Source organism: Buteo buteo, chromosome 21 (assembly GCF_964188355.1).
Source record: "Buteo buteo chromosome 21, bButBut1.hap1.1, whole genome shotgun sequence".
NCBI lineage: Eukaryota > Metazoa > Chordata > Aves > Accipitriformes > Accipitridae > Buteo > Buteo buteo.
In genome coordinates this window covers 25,520,409-25,538,839 of record NC_134191.1, presented here as the reverse complement: position 1 = coordinate 25,538,839, position 18,431 = coordinate 25,520,409, and the positions used below count along the sequence as shown (strand labels likewise).

The 18,431-nt window shown below is 41.3% G+C and overlaps 1 protein-coding gene across 1 annotated transcript in view; it reads left to right on the top strand.

Annotated features, from left to right (window-relative positions):
* Positions 1-18,431, top strand: part of CARD19 (caspase recruitment domain family member 19) — a 51,086-nt gene that overhangs the window by 3,806 nt on the left and 28,849 nt on the right. Inside the window, exons 2-5 of the mRNA XM_075053568.1 lie at positions 3,127-3,269; positions 5,245-5,398; positions 9,746-9,805; positions 11,597-11,668. Of these exons, the coding sequence (XP_074909669.1) occupies positions 3,127-3,269; positions 5,245-5,398; positions 9,746-9,805; positions 11,597-11,668 (429 nt within the window). The remainder of the gene's footprint in view (positions 1-3,126; positions 3,270-5,244; positions 5,399-9,745; positions 9,806-11,596; positions 11,669-18,431) is intronic.

The following is an 18,431-nucleotide window of genomic DNA, read 5'->3' as shown; positions in this document are numbered from 1 at the left end:
AGGGCACGGGAGCAGGTCCGTGCCATAACAAAGCTGCCAGAGCTGCTGGGGCAAGCTGAGCATCGTGTGGTGGCTTCAGATGCACACGTGTGCTTTCCAGATATCCTTATCGCTCCAAAGCAGGGTGCCATGTTCCAGCCGCTAGGATTGGTGGGGCTTTTTTTGTTTGTTTTCTTTAAATTTAGTAGCTGGAGCACAGTTCTGCACTGGTGGGTGGTGTTGGTGGGAAGTTTCACTTCTCTGGTCTACCAGAAGCCTGAAGGCAGTTCCTTGTGTGCTTTGGGCAGAGATTTCTCAGAGTTAGAGGTGAGATGAAACATTTTGGAAGAAGGAAGTGAGATATTGGAAATTACTTCTGCTCTGCTTTTATTGAGCTAGTGTTGAGCTTGATAACCTGTCTTCAGGAAATTTTGAACCTTGCACCACATCCTAAATACTGAACTGAAGTCATTTGGAGGAGGTGAAGTTGCAGGCAGGTGAAATGTCTCTGTGGGGACGGGGAGGAAGCAGACTGCTTCATGGGTGCTTCTTAAAAATGGAGCATCCCATAGGATGGGAGAAGTGTCTTGCAGATGCCTGAGCCAGGTGTAAGACCTGTCCTTGGTAGGCACAGTTTAGCAGTAGCCAGAGAGGCCAAGAGCATTGTCTCATTCTCTTCTCCTGCCTTTTGGCTTAGATGGGAAGAAGGCATAGCCACCCCTGAAATCTCAGAGAGGCTTATGCCCCATAATACAGTGCACCAGCGTGCAGGTTTCAGATGGCAGCAAAAAGCCCTCGGTAAGACTGGTGATGGTTTAATGAGTGTGTGTAAATGAAAAGTGCCGCAAGGACTTGGAGTGCTCGTGATTGCTCAGAAAATGATCTTGACTTAAATGCGATCTTCACTTGGTCACAGTTAACTTCACTGGTGTAATTGCTGGTAATAGACTTCTGCGTGCTGCCTGTGCAGGTATTGGTAATGACAAGGCAGCAGCAGAGCAAGAAGCAGGGAAGGAGATGACACTTTGAGCCTGCTTTTATTTTACTCATTCTGCCAGATCCTTGTCATGCTTTTAGCACTTGCTGTGGTTCGTTGTTTGAATGTCAGTGGTATTTGAAGTTTAATTGCTTTGTGAGCTGTAAGACCCTGGTTTAATGCATGTTTTTTGTAAGTTTGCAGAAGGTACAGAGTCGTTGGTGACACTGAGAGTCACTACAAATCATGTAGCTGAGGCAGAACGAGGAGGAAGCTGCAGGGGTTGTGGCACTTCATTCCCCAAAAAGTATTTGCATGAACAGACACAACTTCACAGTCTCCTGGTCCTTGCCTCAGCCTTTTGTGCACGCCAATGAGTTGATTCGAAGAGGAGAAGTTTGATCTCGGCCCTGAATCAGATAACATGGAGCTTCTTGCAACAAAAAGGACTTGCACAGCAAGTATGTCAGGGCAGTATGTTTCTGACAGTACACGAAAAAGCTGCCTTAAGAACAAGCCGTGGAAAAGTGAGGCATTAGAAACACATGGAAATAATAAGGTGTTCTTATAAAAAAGTAAGAATGTAACTGAAATCCTGTTGTGCCTGTAGAATCGCAGCTCTCCATGCAGTATGAATAGCTGTGCATTCTTTTTTGAACAGGAGTGACACTGGCACTGGAGAAGTTACTAGTGTGTGATGGCCACACGGGGAGGTTTTCCTGAGCCCTTTCCTGCAAATGCTCTTAGTCCTATAGAGATACAGAAAAAGGACAATGTAATACAAAAAAACCCAAACATGATATAGAAAGGGCAAGGGCTGTGTGTAGGTGCAGTGCATCATGCCAGAGTTTTCTGGCTCATTTCCTTCATTCTTATATCTTCTCTAAATTGCAGGGAACAAAGGGCTGATGGCTATGTAATTTCTGGTAGCCAAAATACCATAAAACCTATGCATTTGCTTTAAACAGGGAATGTGGTGGGGGTGGCGGTGTTTTGTTTTTGTTTTCTATGCTGCTCACTTATGAAGTCCTGTAGTGACATTTTAACACTTATTTCAGACACAGTCATAAACATTCTCTTTCTGAATCTGATAAGGGCACAATAACCCATGGAACCAGTCTGTGCCTGTATCTTAATCTAGGGACTATAGACAAGCAGCTATAGGGAAACCTATGCTCCTGCAAAATCCATTGCTGTCAAACTGGAATTGGTGCCTAAGGCAAGAGCAAGTCTGGATTTGTGTATTTGCAGAGGTTGGGGTTAATAGAAAAAGATGTGGTTTATTTGTATGTGTATTTGAGTGTACCTCCGTGTTAAAAATGTACTGCTTTTTGAATGCCCTTTCTCCCCACTCCTGTGTGAAGTGAAGGCAGAAGTCCTTCCCTAAAAAACTTCATGGCTCTTTGGCAGAGATGCTGTTCCTGGTGTTCCAGTTCTGTTTCAGTCTGGGCAGTTTCTGCTGGGCAAGTTGCTGAAGTCTCCCATTAGACCAAAGGCAGCAATAAACTCGTGGAGGGTTGGGTGATGTTAGGGTCAAATCACTCCGGCTCAGTCAGCCCCCGGCTTTGCCTGGCTGTGTGAGCTTCTCTGCATCCCCTCCCACCCCACGCTGTGCTGCAGTTGTCAGGTGCTAAGCAGCAGGCAAAGACCAGCCCTGTACTGTATACCAGTATCAGTAAAATACGTTATCTGAAGCCAAATTTATGTCCTTTTACCATTCTACGTCAGAGAGAATCTCTCTCTATGAAATACATATTTACATCAAAAAATTATAAAATGAACATGTTAGTTTCAAGCTCCATCATAATCTGACTTCATAAATGATAGAAAATTTATCTTCAGTGATTTAACAACTTTAGGACTGTATTTGATTAAATATCCATCAGTGCTTGACATCTAAATAATTTAGAACCTTCTCCCTTTGGAAAGAGAGAGGCAGCATGAGTGACCAGCCAGGAGTTCAGAAGTGTGTAATTTTAAGTGGATGGGTCTTTGAAAGCATGTGGCTATGTTGTGTTTCCCTAACAGATAGTCAGCTTTCCAAAATTACATGATGGTGGTAATTTTATTTTAGCTATTTAACCACTGCTAGGAAAACAAAATTTACAGAATTTAAAAATGGCTTGCTAATTAACTGGTGTGGTTTGTTCTTTGTATTATTTTATCTCTAGATCAGTCGTATTGTCATCGGCTGCAGCACGACATGTATTTTCTTACAAGCAACAGCCGACTGAATGAGCAAGTGGTTGATAAAATTATTCTTCAGCTTAACAGAGTCTACCCCCAAATTCTTAGCAATGCAGAAGCAGAAAAGGTAATTTGATGAATTTTACTGTATCTCTGAATGTTGCATGGTTTTTTGCAGGTCAGTAGCACGGCTGCCCTCTTCCTGACTTGACTCTTGGTGCCACATGCAGCCAATCTTCCTCACCTCTTACTTGCTGACCAGTTTATCTGGGATCTCATATCAGAGGAGAAGTCACAGGGCTGGCACATTCCCTGTGGCCCGTGGTTATGAGAGAGGTCACTCTCTTCAGCAGCAGCTTAATGCCACAGTCCCTGCCATGACATCTGATGCCATGCATGCAGAAACACACTATATATATATATATAAAAATATATATAACCACTTATATATGGTTATATATATATATATAACCACTCCTTGGGAAGGATTGCACCCATCATGTGACCAAATGCCCTGCATGTCTGCCTCCTCACATGAGTCGGTGTGGAGTGTTGTGTCAGATGATCTGTGCTGCATCCAGCTGTGTCCACAAAATCATCTATATTAGCTTAATCAGTTTTAGTTGCTGATTAATGTGATTAATAACTCTGAGTATTGGTAGAGAAAGGGGGCATTAGTCCTACCTATAAGTGTGGGAGCTGTGGGAAGTGGGTGGAATTAGTAATATCTTCCAGTGGTGCCACTATGTATGGAGGAAGGCTGCCTGCTCTGGCGTGAAGCTTTCAAAAATGGGTAGCCATTTTTAGGAAGAAAGATTTTTTAAACTTGTGTGGAGTGAAAGTTAAAGCCAGTTAAGAGCTTCCTAGATCCTACTTATAACAGTTTGTACATGCCCTCTGCTGACTTAATTGTCTGCACAAGGCTTGGGGTTTTGGCATACCAGTATTTTAAGAGTAGGCAAAATAGGTCTAATTCTGTCATAATCAAAATCCATGGGGATGAATAGCATTTTGGTGATGTAGAGCAGTGCTAGATCATCAGCTGAGCCAGTCCAGCCACTCAGTTATGATAAACAGTGTGACATGCGCAATTAAAGATCATCTCATTCCCTCAAGAGCTTCAAAATAAATGCATAAAGAATCTTTGAAATTGAATTTGTGACTTCTGCACTTAGCAGACAGAAATGAACTGCTTTCGCGTAGGTCCAGGTTTCTGTCAACTCTATTGAGTGTTTAGGAAGCTTACAATCTCAGCTATATCTGGTAGACCTTTTGTTAGAGTAAGGAGTGTTGTATAAGGTACGTTGCATTCCTGTCCCCCTAGAGCAGGAATTGATCCTAACTAAGTATACTACAAAGGTTATCTACTGTACTGGTCTGAAATATGCTTTGCTGTGAATGGCTTTGGATGTTTTCCAAATAAGCTGAAATTGGTTAGATGTGTGTAAGACTTCATTCTCTTTGTAAGCTCTCCTAATATTCATCACATTTTGACTACAGAAAAAAAGTGCTTTCTTCTGCAGCTGCTTACCCTGTTGCCTGAGTAATGAGAATTTGTACATGTTGCGCTGGGTATGCAGCAGTTAATTGTGCTGGAAACAATGAAACATGTAATCTTGGGGTGATGAGCACTCCAACATTGGAACTAATATAAGTAGTATAAAGTACCTTTTTGGGTGATCATTACTAGGCAACTAAGGGAATACTTAAGAAATAAAACTTTATAATAAGATTTGTTGATATTTTCTATCAACAGCTGTCAGAATCAAATTGTAGGATACTAAGTACCATGTTAGTTCGAATGCAGAGAAAACATCAAATGCAGAGTAGCTGTCACTTTGTTGGGACAGAAAAAAGAATGAGGGAAGGCAGAGGCAATATGCTCTCCGTCAAGCAGTGCTGACCAGATGGAGCTCAGTGTCTTGAAGACAGCTGTGCAATGCATGTATATCCTTTTTAGGTACCCCTCATTTTTTTGGCCCATTCTTTTAGCAAATGTAAAACATGCTGTATATCTTCACTCCCTGGCATATTGTAAAGTGATGTAAAATTGATCTTCAGCTGTTGTAAGCTCTCTTCTGATAAGTGCTTTTCTCTTACAGTTCAGGAATCCGAAAGCATCACTCCATACCAGACTTTCAGATCTGATAAAGCACCTTCAAAAGAAAGGAGACAGACACTGTCAAGAGTTTTACAGGGCTCTGCAGATCAATGCTGAGGAGCTGTATAATGACCTGCCAAGCAGGAAAATCTTGAGTAAGTTGATTTGTCAGTTGATTGAGTTGTGGATTTCCTCATCAGTGTATTACAAAACCTCATTTCAGATGAAGTTCAAGGTATTTAAATAACCTAAACAGGTTATTTAAATAATTTTTGGGGTATACCTTAATTCCTTCTGACTGGAATTTTCCAAAAGCTGTAAGGGGTTCTTGTTATTTGTTGACTAGCATGAGCAGTCTAAAACTCTTTGGTTGTTTTGAAATATTAAATATGTCTTAAAACAGTTTAAGTGCAACATTTAAGACAGCAATATAAGTCATATGAAGTACAATTTCTCTTTAAATAACCGTTGCTTCTTAATGGCTTGTTTGTTTCCTCTGTGTTTATTCTTTGTAGCACATAAGAATATTACAAACCTCAAATTTGTTAAGCTCAAAACTCTGGTGGCCCAGAAGCTTGGCTTTCCCTCAATCCATAAATCTCCAAGTTGTGTCTAGTTTAACGTGAAGCAAACATTCATAGGTCCTTGCAATGATGAACTGTGGTATTAATCACTTAGGATGTGACAGGCCTGACTGGCGGCCATAAAGCTGCCCCCCAAATATACATGTATGAACTTAAGGACTGAGGCTCAAACAGATTTGATTCTATACTGCAAAGGAGCTCATTTCTTTAAGGGAAAGTATCAAGCCTGACTTGCCAACGTGGGATAATGCTTGCTATGTGTTGGTGGTTTTTTTTTTTGTTGGTTTGTTTTTTTTTCCCCTACCTAATGAACTGGAGAAAAGAACAATGTTCCAAATGGATGGGAAATATGTTCAGGCATCCCACATACTGAAATAACTTGAGGAGCTTGAGGGAAAGCTCTCACGTTTAAGTTAATGAAGCTGCAAAGGGACTGCAGTTTAAGAAATCCTTGTAAAGTATCTAACAGCCCTAATGCTTCACCGGTCAATTGATTTCTAATTGTAAGAAACTCCACAGTTAGGTGCTGGGGAGGTTTTACACATGTGGGTCAAATTCCAGTGAGATTCAAACCATTACACCGAAAGTCCATAGGTTTAAAAAAGCCAATTAGGCCTCTCTTATTTCTGGAGTGAAAATAGCATGTAAAATTGTAATTACCTTTGAAGATACTGCATTGTCTAGGTTCATTTCGCTTTTCATTTTGAGGGAAAATGTTTGAATCTCCTCAGCACAAATACATACCAGTGAAAGACTACCATTTGCCTGCCTACACAGGGAGGCTGCAAAATTACCCCAGGTCTCCACATCCATACCTGAACCTTCTTGAACTGGGAAAGTCTGGGCCCATCCCTGCCTCCGAATCTCAGGTGGGCATGAATCCCTATTGATTCAGCCTCGCAGCAGCTTTATGGCAGTGATTTACATCTGATCTTCACCTTGCAGAAGTCATGCCCTTTGAGGGAACAGGCTTTTAAATCAAATAGTCTTGAATCTATCATTTTCACCTAGGTAGAGCTTGAGCAATAAATTTTTCAGCCAGGCTGACTGGAAGGCAGCAGACAGCCTTTATTAATTAAAAGCAACTTAAGAAGTCTTAGTGTAGTCACTAAGAATAAAATTTTAAGTGTGTTGATGGTTTAAGAGTTTAAGCTCTGTTAATGTTCAGTAACACCTTCTACAAGCCATTTCTGAAAGTGTAGCTTAACATACACATACACAGTAGCCAAGGCCTGACTACATCTCATATAGACAGTCTGAATTCAGTTGAGTACTAGAAATAGCATAGCTGTGACCGAGTTCATCCATACCCATAAAACTGACATTGAAAGTTGTGCAGATATTGCAAAGATGAACTCTCACACTGCCTCATGCTGTTGTCATGCCTGGACAAACCAGCTGAAAGGGGGGTCTGCATGATGTTTTCACTTTTAGCTAGACCATAAACAAGCTTATCCCTGCGCCTGATTTATGTGGTTACTTCTGAGAGCTTTTACTCAGGTAGCCACATGAGTTGGCAGGGTTAGGGCTTCTCATGTTCAGACTGCACATAACAAGTACATGTTCTAGAATTGCTTCACAGATAAAATAGAGCTCTTTGTGGTGCCCTGAAACTGTTTTGCTGCTGTTGTATTATGCAAAGGGACTCCAGTAACCATAAGTCATTAAATTCTCTGTATCTTGGTATACTCTCTTTATGTTACCATCCTCAGAACCATGAGAATAATTTAAATAACTGAGTTACAATGCTATGACATGCTGAGACTCTGCAGTTTCCTTACATTGACCTGAGAAGGAAATAATGAGATGATTGTGTTAATATGTTTGCTGCTTCTTAGGAGTTCTGTAACTAAAACAAATGTCTGCATTCTGGGTTAAATGGTCGATAAACTTCTGTGCAGGATTTTAAGCTAAAACCACAAACAATTCTGTTCTTCAGGAAAAGCTTCTTTTTCAGTATGAGGCATTATTTCTCATTTAAGTGAACTTGGGCATTTTGAATATTAAAAGCATTATCCTTCAGACCTCTAACATGTACAACGTTTATGTTACTCAAATGTTACTCATAGCAGGAGTTGTTAAATTTATCAAATTTAGCACAGAGCATTTACCTAATTGACACTAGAGTTTCTAAATGTGAGGAAAAAAGGGAATCCCTAACATGGGGACTTTGTTCTAAGTGCAGGTTGAATTGAAACAAGCAGCATTATAAACACCTGGAGAAATTATTGGTGAGGACACTGATGAACTATGGCCAGGACAGAGTTCTGTAATAGATTACATGCAGCTGTAGATACGAAAAATGTTTTCTATAGAGGAAATCCTTTCAAAGATTTCTTTCTCATTTTTAAAACAACTTTAAAATTCGTGCTAGAACAAAATTTCTTTGCCTCAAGTATAATATTGTAAGTGAAATGTTTAGTAATGTCTCAGAATTCCCACTAGAGGGTGGGTAAGGCACACGGCATGGGCAACTTCAGAGCTATTGAAGCCAAACAGGCTCTTCCAAGTGACTCAGAAAATGTTTTTATTTCTCTCAATGCTGACATGGACTAGAAAGATAAAGGATCAGATCAGCCCCACACAGAGATAGCCTGACAAAAGGGCAGAGATTTCGCTGTGCTCTCCTGTGAAGTGTGAGGATTTCTTAGCTAGAGTATATAGGGAGGACATCCTCCAAAACGGGCAGGCTGTGTAAGGTTGCCATTGATACAGAGTGCACCATGGAGGCTTTGCAGCAATCCTTTCTGCTTCAGTGACTCTCAAGCTTTGCAGCAAAGTGCTTTAGATGTTTCTGTTCTGCTTGAACGCTATGCCCTGTCACCCCACTGAGAGGGATGTATTTAGCATGGGAGACAGATATTCGCTGTCTAATGTTGGCTGACAACAAGTCCCCTTTGCTGACTTGGTGAGCAGAGCAGTTTCCCAAGGCATGTCACCTAGCTCCAGATTGTCACGTAGAAGAAGGAAATCAGTTGAAACCAAACAGTCTCAGATTCTTCCCTACTGACAGCCAGATTTGGAGCTCTCGCTTTTTTCTGCTTTTGGGTTTTTTTAACCCTCTTGACCACAAAGAGGTTTGGCTATAAAAAGTTGTTTTGCAGATTCGTGATGCATTAAAGGAAAGTAATTCCTCTGCCATTTATGGTGACGGTGGTGGTGTTTAGTGTTGCACACACATTCTGCAGACGATGTTATCTCCACATCTGTATGGCAAAGGCACCTCTAAAAGAGCTGCAAGTGTTTTTGCCCAAAGCAGGAACGGCTTTATTGCTACTAACTACTGAACACCTTGTCTTAAGGTGAACCTCTTTTTCTACTCGAGTTTGCAGAAATGTAGAGGCAAAAATTATGTGCACCAAATGTTAGCATGTAGTACCTACAGACTTTCAAAGAAGCTGTACATGTCTTTAGCTGAGAACAGAATTTAGATAAAAAATCTGCGCCAAGCAGTTTGTTTCAAGTGCTTCATCTGCCAGATACATTTATGCCCAGAGATTTACTTAAGAACAGAAAGAATGTTGATGCCTTTAAGGGGTGTTTTCAGATTAGCACATATATTAGCAAATAGTGTGTATTACAATGACAATTTCTGGCATTATGGAAGGATTAGCTCCTGCTTTCCTCACTTGGGAAACAAGTGTAATGTTACTTATGTGGTTAGTGCTTAACCAGATCAGAGGTGTTGCTGCAGCTGTTTCTAGTTGAATTCAAATGACTATGTGCCTGTGTGTTTTGATCAACATATATCCAGATTTAACTATAGCGATGATTTACGTTTGGAGGGGTTAATAGTTTATGTCAAAATTGGATATTTTTCTGAAATGTCTTGTTTTGCACAATTTTGCACGTGCTGATTGTGTTCATTTGTTTGCTTGAGCTGAGTACTAACTTTTCATGTGTTGCTTTTATTTCTAGAAACCACAGATTCCACAGAGATAGACACTGACAAGGAGAAATATATGCTAAGTGACAGGGGTAAATAAATGCATACAGTGTCACTGGATGGAATGGCTTTTCAGATTATGATGCAATTTATTTTATCATGTAATTTGCATTTCATGTAACAAATTGTTTTATGATGTCTTTACTGTCACAAGTTAAGTGGAATTAATGGAGGAAAACATACTGGGCTGCTGTTGAGGAAACCAGTGCCAGGAAATTCAAGAGACTGTAGAGTTTAATCAATATTTACAATGGTATTTTTGCTTACACTGTTATAGCTAAAGTCTTCATTTCCTATGATTTCTTCAGTGCTTGAATAGTAAGGTATATTCAGCTGTTGCTGCTGTCATTTTGCATAAGGCCATCAATAATTTTTTTATATAACTTTCAAATTTTTTCATGTCTTTTTAAGCTTTCAATTTAAGTACAAATCATTTGGAAACAAAGACAGAAAAGAAGATGGTGTGCCTGTGCATTTATTCACTGAAAGATATTTTGAAAAGGAATTGAAGATCTGAAAGCAAGCTGAAGAATTTTCAAAATTTATAATGAACTATTTTATCATTTAGGTTTAATTGATATTTTGTTGAGAAATTTGGATACAATTATGAGAGAATAAAAGCACCTTCTATGAACTGAGCCTTTTGCCAGTTTTCCCCTGAGAGAAAACTGAAATGAGAAGCAGAAACACAGTTTAACTCAATGTATTTTTTTACCTGTGGTGGTGTTACTTTGAATATTGAACCGAATTGCTATTCAGGTTTTTCACATCGCTATTGCTGACTGCAGCATAACAGTACAGGAAGAACCGAGAAAGCACTTGGAAATAAGAAAATTAAATAATTTCTATTCTTACTCTGCTGATGAAAGAGCTGGCCTCAGACTGGAGATTGTCTGGCTGCTAGCCACCCTCGTTGGGAGATTACATCTGAAGGAGCAATCACGTCCTTGCTCCTTTGCTGTTTCTCCAGAGTCCTTGTCCATTTGGTCAGCTCCACTAATTTGTTGGTCTGCAGTGTGTTTGTCCTTAAATTGACAGGTGCAGTTTAATTGTAGCTATAGTTCATAGTGAAGTAGTAAATACAAATAGATTATTAGATAATAAAGAAGCAGATGTAAATCTTTATGAGGTTTTATCTGTGGATAAGTATGAATTAGAAAGGTTTTATTGAACATCAATACTGAACATCAGCGTTAAACTGCATGTAATTCTAGGCAGGCACATGTTCCAGCGGGAGATTTGGTTTAGGAGTGTGTGTGTCTCTGCATTTCAGCTCCCAGCAGAATTGTAAACAGGAACAAGAATATTTGCTCTTGTCATGAAAGTGGAATTTGTGGAACATCTGTGGGGAAAAAACAAAACCCTAAAAATCTGCTTCCAAGGGACTGTAGTCTCACAATGTACTCTTACCCACAGGCAGTGCATTGGCCCAGTGGGGGCTCTTTATAGAGTAAAATGCTACACTGTGTGGTGAGGTCCCAGTAGTCTGGCTAGTATGTTGTTGTAGTGTTTAATGGGGTTTTTGCACAAAGTTTTAGAGTGAGAAAACATCTAAGGAAGTTTTCACTTAAATTTCATAGGATATAGCTAGCTGAACAGAGGCAAATGGTGAATGGTGTCAAAGTAACTGTAGTAAAAATTAATTACAGTATAGTAAATGTGCTTCATAGTACATTAGCTACAGAACATACATAATTGTGAATGTTAGCTTCATCTGAATACACTTAATTATGCATATTAATAGCAATTGATGATTTATGAACTGAGCTAAACTTCCACTGCTCTGTTCTGTCTTAATGTGTTTCCTTCTTTGTTTTCTTTAGGTCCAGTGTTTTTCCTCGCTTGTTTTAGCGTTGCTGCAGGATTTGCATTATTTTGGTATTGCTGTAATTCAGGTAATCTACTTCAGTGTTTTTTCTCTTGGTTGCCTTACTTTAGCACAGGTTGTGAGAGCAGTGTGCCTCTTGATCTACCATGGCTTACTTAATAGAGCAGGTCAAGGTGTCATCATTCATTAATGAGGCTAGAATACAAACTGCACTTCAGACATGCCAAGATATAAATAATGGATAGTTTGCCTACAGAGGATGCCACAAATAGGGTGTCTTTTTAAAGACAGTAGTCATGTGAGCTCCTGTTGCTATAGCAGTGGGTCATGATTCCCAGCAGCCATGAGACAGACCCAAACCTTCTGGCTTCCACATCCCTTGGGAGCTGGTTGAAGCATGACCAGTGCCAGGGCCAGAGGACGCTGGCTCAATTTGCTGAGCCTGAGCAGCTGCAACCATTGCCCCTGTTGCTGGCTCTGGGTGTTAGCTGTGCCTGGAAGCCACCTGCTTCACAGCAGCCAGCAGAGCAGAGCTGCTGCTCCTCTTCGCGGTCCTACCTTCCATTCACCCAACGTTGCTGTGAGAGTGCCAGCTCTTAGCAAAAAGTGCATCGATGTGTCCACATGGATCAACTTCAGTGAAGCAGTGAGTCAGTGCTAGTGGGAGAGATCCAGGGAGAGAGAGTAGCTGATTCAGAGGTGTCACTTGCTCTCGAGTCTTCATACAGTGCTGTGGGAAGTACCAGTCTTCACGTGGTAGATGGGGAGCAGAATCCAAACTCCGTTTTGGTTTAGTGCCTTCTGCTCCTTATACCTGGGTCACAGCAGTTACAGTTGGTCATTGTTCTTTACTATTTTTTTCCCAGAGCTGTAGGCTACAGTAGCACCAGTTCATGGACATTTCAGGTGTTGTGGGAGTCTGGGCTGTGTTACCCTTCATTCCCAGATGAGAGTCCCTCAGCTGGACTGTCCATGGAGTCAGGGTTTAAGGCTGAAAGGGAACCATTAGACCTTCAAGGCTAACCTGTGTGTTTCCTTAGCTGCCATCAGTTCCCTTCATCATATTCAGTCACCAGCATTCAATAGAAGCATTTTCAGAAAAGCATTCAGGGGCTGATACCAAAAAATCAGAGAATCCATCCCTTCCCTTGATCCATTAATTGTCCATAGCATTAGAAGTGTGTGTGTTATTCTCAGTTTGAACTGGTTTCAGCTCCAGCCTATCATTTTTATTAAGCTTTTCTCTACCAGATTGCAGAGTCCTTTAGCCCCTTGTTTCTGTGCCAGCTGACATTTCATATTTTCTCCCTGTGGAGGTCCTTGTGCCTCAAGTTGGCTAACTGTCTTTATTTTTGCTAAAATTACCAACTAATGTCCCCAAGTCTTTTGTTCCAAGGCTCTTTTTTCCAGTTTTTGAGGCTCTTTCCTGTACCTATGCAGTATCTCAATGCCCCATGTGTAACAGGGCCACCAGACCAGGATGTGGTGTTCCAGGCTTGCACCGTCCGGTGCTGTGCTCAGGTGTAAAGCGGCCTCCTTACCTAACTCAGTAATCTCCTCTTCCTGTGTCTGAACTTGCAGTGATGAATCCTAACAGATTCATTGTTATGCCGTCTTGGCAGCTGATGTATACAATATTGAAGGAAATGGACTTTCTTTTAGAGTTGTCTTTTTATTGATTTTTATTTTTTGTAAATGCTGCTTACTAGCTACTAGAATGAAACTAAACCGTGTTCACTTTCTCTTTTTCCTCCCATCTTCATTCTATTTTAGATACCAAAGTCGTAGGAAGAGCCAGGAGAATCTTGGGCTTTTCTCCTATTATCATAGGAAGACACGTTAGAAATATTTGTATGTTGTATTTGGAAGACATATCAAGAAATTAAGGAAAAGCTGCCTCTTCACTTGTCTGTACAGTATACCTGCCAAGGGAAGACAACAGTGCATGAATATTAATGTACTATACTCTCATACCAAAGATTTTTATTAACTAGCTTCATCAATAATTGTATTGCCTCAAGATGTATTCAGAATTTCAGCTATATATGTCCTTCCTTATGGGAATGGACCATTTATTTTTGTAAATGCTTATTTTAGAATATTTATCATTTGGATAAAAAATATTTTTAATACAAACTTTAAAATGATATCCTAAGTGATCATGGGTCTTAAGCCATGTTTGCATATGTGTTTTATACTGGAATGAAGGATCACAACTGTTTTAAGGAATGCTAGCCTGTCTTTTGTGATAATTAATTTAAGAAAAGCACTTAAAAAACACATGTACTCAAAGCCTTACTAAGAAAAGGATCTCCATCTCAGGATTGTCTGTTTTGTCTAGAGCCTTTATACTTACTGCCTGAGCTCAGGTGGGCACTAGCACCTACGAAGTTTATCAGTGCCGGTTACCTTTGTGTATGCCAAGTACTTGCTGTGTTTTCTAATTCTCCTCTTCGTGCCTCATCCCAGCCTGCCTTGTTCATGTTCACACTCAGCTGTTGAGTATGGTTTGAATGCTTTGGAGCTGGTGCAGACTGGTTCTCTCAGCCCGCTGAGCGTCCCAGGAACTAGAATGTCTGATCTGAAGCACTTCAAACTACCAAGATTTTTCAGATTTATTCAGCTTTTCCTTTTCCAGTGAAGTGTTTTACCTTCTGTATATCTAAGAAACTGAAGTAATCCAAGATACTTTGCAGGGACTTAAGTGCCATGACATGGGGCTTTTTTATGGCCAAGAATATGTATACTTACTTGAAGAGCCTGAGGTTGTTCCTAATGTCATTTGATGATGTTATGTTTTTCTTCTGTGAGTTGAAACCTGAAAAACTTGCAGAAACCGTTGTAAGACTAAAATTCTTGAGGGAGATGCAGGGAGTCAGAGCTGAAAGTGAAGCAGCTTGGGCTTTCTTAGCTTGCTCCTGCCTAGCTCAATACAAATGGCTTTCCTCTTCCAGGTGGAGGTGCAAGTAGTTCTGAGAAATGACATTTTGAGTGGATAGTTCTTCAATTACCCGCTCAAGAGTGTAAGGAGCTTGGGTAGACCATGTCCCTCTACTTGGTGAGAAAGATACTTTGTGGGTCTTCATTCACTGACTGAATGAAGAGATTTCCGGATCAAATCAAATGTCACCCGAATAAAAGTTGCAGCTACATCACAAGTTACCATGCACCGGAGGATCCCATGTGAAATTTTCAGTCATTTGGAGTGGTTTTCTTGAAACAGACTGAAAATTGTCTTCCAGCTTTAAACTTTATTCATGCTATAAAGATGTCATCATCTTCTCCAAAGCAAATCGTCTTGTAATAACTGTATTTCCCTCCAGGACAACACTCAGCCTGATACAGTAGCAAACATATAATATAGAGGAGGAATTGGGTACAGGGCTAAATTTTAAAATAAAAGACCCAAAGAGTATTTGTGGGAAATGTCTTGAGAGATGAAAAAGGGCTCAGAGGACCCTGATTTTACTCTTCTGATAAAGTGTTTTTACCTACGGCATTGCAGTGTGGTTGGGACATGAGCCAACCCTGTGTAGAGGTAGCCACAGTCTTCATTAGGTCAAATCTCAAGAACAGACAGTGCATCTTCGTGGCCATCGCTGGTGTGAGCGCAGGTCATCTTGAAACATCCAAGTGAAATCGGACGGGCTGCAGGGGTAACGCTACAGCCACACTGTAAGTCAGCACAAGCTATTTGGATTAAGTGCTTATTCTGACTCTGCCGAGCTCCAGGTTGCTGGGTTTACACTGTGAACGGTGCCTCCACCAGCCACGTTAAAGCTGGCTTGGCTATTACACAGCTGCATTGGCTCCTTTGACTGCGGAGCTGGCGTTTCCCTAACAGCTCCCCTGGTGTAACTGTGCAGCACTGAACAGAAGAGCTTTCTGCATAGACAGGCAGACGTACCCCAAGATCAGCAGTGGGCCGAGGGATAATATAAACACTTAATAGCCTGATTGCTGCAGTGTAAAACATGGAATGAGAAAAATGCCATGCGAACAAAATAACACCCAGCAGAGCAGTTTATTTAGACTTATTTTCCCCTGCCTCTGCCCCACCAGCTCTTGCATCTCTTCGATCTAATCTCCATGGGGACTCTTATTAGGGAGAAAACGGTGACGGAGCTGAGCGCATTTCCTACAGAATTGGCTAACCGTGAGGCTCTGCTGCCCTTGTTACACAACAATCTGCTGTTACGCTGCCTTCCATTTTGGGAAGTGCTTTAATTATATTCTGTTTTCTCTCTGCCTTGCCTTGTGTTTAAGGTGACAACAGGTTGGGTTTTTTCCTCCAGCAAACGAGCTGTAATTTACAACATTTGAAATGAAGTGTTCCTTTCCCCACTGCTGCTTACTTCCTATAGCAGCCCCTTTTTAAGGGACTGGAAAAAATGCCTCTGAAATCTAAAGGGGTTTTAAATCTTTGCCTTGAAGCCAACTTTGAAACCTCATTAGAGGAACGGTATTCTATTTTACACAAAAACCCATTATTCAAAGTAATCGCAACAGTCACATGTCATTTTAAAGCAGAAACGGAGGCCTTACTGCTGCTAGGCAGATTCTTTCTGTTTAGATTATCCACCATGTTACCTTTGAATAACAGGCTGCAAATTGTTCTGAGCTGTTACTAAAACCTACAGAAATTACCGGTGCCTTATTTCATCTGAAGGTGAGAATCTGCTATACTTACTGGTTCAAGGATGCCTTGCAGTGCCAGGAAGCCTCTCGGGTCGATCAGGCTGCTCCAGGAGCATGCTGGGTGTGCGGTAGGACACGGTCCTCTCAGTTCCTTAAACTGAGTGGCTTTCTTGAGCCTTGAAAACCATACAGAATAGGAAAGTTTACTAAAGGCTATGGCTATATTTCTTCCCTTTCTGAGGTTGCTTGAGATGAGGATGCCTCTCGGGAAAAAAAAGAAAAATCCAGGATGAGCTATCCCCAGGGTTAGGGCTGGGAGGAGAGAGGAAAAATGAGTCTTGGTTTGCCCAGGTGTTGTTCGTTAAAGGACCTGACAGCAAAGAATAGAAAATAATCTGTTCCTTTATCAGTGCTAGTTATTAATTTAAAAAGTAAAAGTGAGGCTAGCTATAAAATTGGCATGTGCATAGGTTCGGAGACATTCTTTTTCTTGGAAGAGTTTTCTTTCAGGCGCAAATACTGAGGTTTACTACACTACTCTGCAAGCAGATGAAGTGATAATTCCATTGTCAGTTCCTGGAGGAAGCCCATATGTACCTGCATGGGAGTCAGGTCCTTCTAGTCCTTCTAGGCAAGCAGTGTTATCTACTGGGAAATAAATGAGGCAGGGTCTTGGATGAGCCTGTCTAGATGCAGAATTTCAACTTCCCTGTCAAGTCAAGAATAGCTTGGCATTTGCTGCTGAAACTGTACTGGTATTTAGGAATGTGCTTTACTTTATGTGCAGGGAAGTTGTCCTGGCTGTGTAAAATTCAGTCGGTGGTTACATGTGCAGGGGTTAGAGGCTATAGTGAATGCCATGGTTCTTGTGCTGCAGGCAGTAAATGTATGGGAGCTAATAAAAAGCAGGCATGTTTTCAACATCCCCTCTCTCACCTTGTGCAACTCTCATTGAAGAAGTAAAATATTTGCCTTTCCCTGCAGCATAAGGCGCATTGTGCCTGTAGCGGCATTATGGGCTAAACAGCTGTTGGGTGGGTGATGCTGACTTGGAGGGCTGAACGTGGTTCTCGGGAAAGAGAGGAGCAAGGAGAAGCTGTGGTCTCTGGAGGGTGGGAGTGTGCAGGTTATCAAGCAGTTGGCTCCCCTGCCAGCTTAGACTGTGCTCTGCAGCGAGTGCCTCGCACGTGGACTTGCTGCAGCTCCCACTGGGGATCATCCCTCTTCGCTGCTGTGTGACTTGTGCATGAATCCCGAGGGGAGGGAAGGGGGGATGAGCTCTGCGCTATTCAGCCTGGAGGCCTCCTGATACCTAGCCAAAAATAATCTTCCTTCCCTGTTTTTTTTTGTTATAGATGGGCTTTTTGATTTAAAGTGAAGCTGAACTGCCTCTCATTGGCTCGGTGGTCATGTTGGGGCTATCTAGATTCAAGGACGGGAGTTAGCTGGTGTGGTAGCCCCCTAAGCAGAGCGTGCAGGCGACTGGTCCGAGCCATGTAAATAGTTAAGGTAGAGTGACGGGGCGCCTGCATGGCATGCAGAGAGCGCTGGAAGCAAAGTGACAGATCATACAATGAATTTGCACAATTCCATTTAAAGACAGACTGCTATTTAAAGTACTTCAGAGAATATGATGTGCCTGGAAGCCAGAGCTGGAATAAAGTGATGATTCATTCTGGGACATACTGGGCTACTTCATAGCTGCTGGCTGGAGTTTTCAAAGCTGCCAAGGCAAAGTTACTCCGTTTCTTTCACTTGTGATTTTTTTTTTCCTCATACTGTAATAAATTGGAAACATATTTGGTCAAAATGTGCAGTTGTGGATGCTTTTCACTGTTGTTCTGTATGCAGAAATGTTGTTCCAGAGAGATGCCATGCTGTGGCTGTGTAATCAGCGTTGCTGTTGCACTAACAAATACAGTTTGCTGTACTTCACAGGTCCTGTTTTGTAATCATTTCTCCTAATGTACAACTTCTTGAATTCTGTAGAAATTAATGGATTTTTTTTTTTAATGGGGTGAAGCTGGCAATTAAATTGAAATAAAATCTCTACTGAGAAAAAAATGCCACTGTTTTTCTTGTAGTTAATGCTTTGCGCTTCTTTCCAGAAGCACCCCTTGGCATGTTGTCCTCCTGTGGCTGCTGTCTGCTGACTGACTCCCTTCTGGTCTCTGCTCTGTGATAGTTAAATT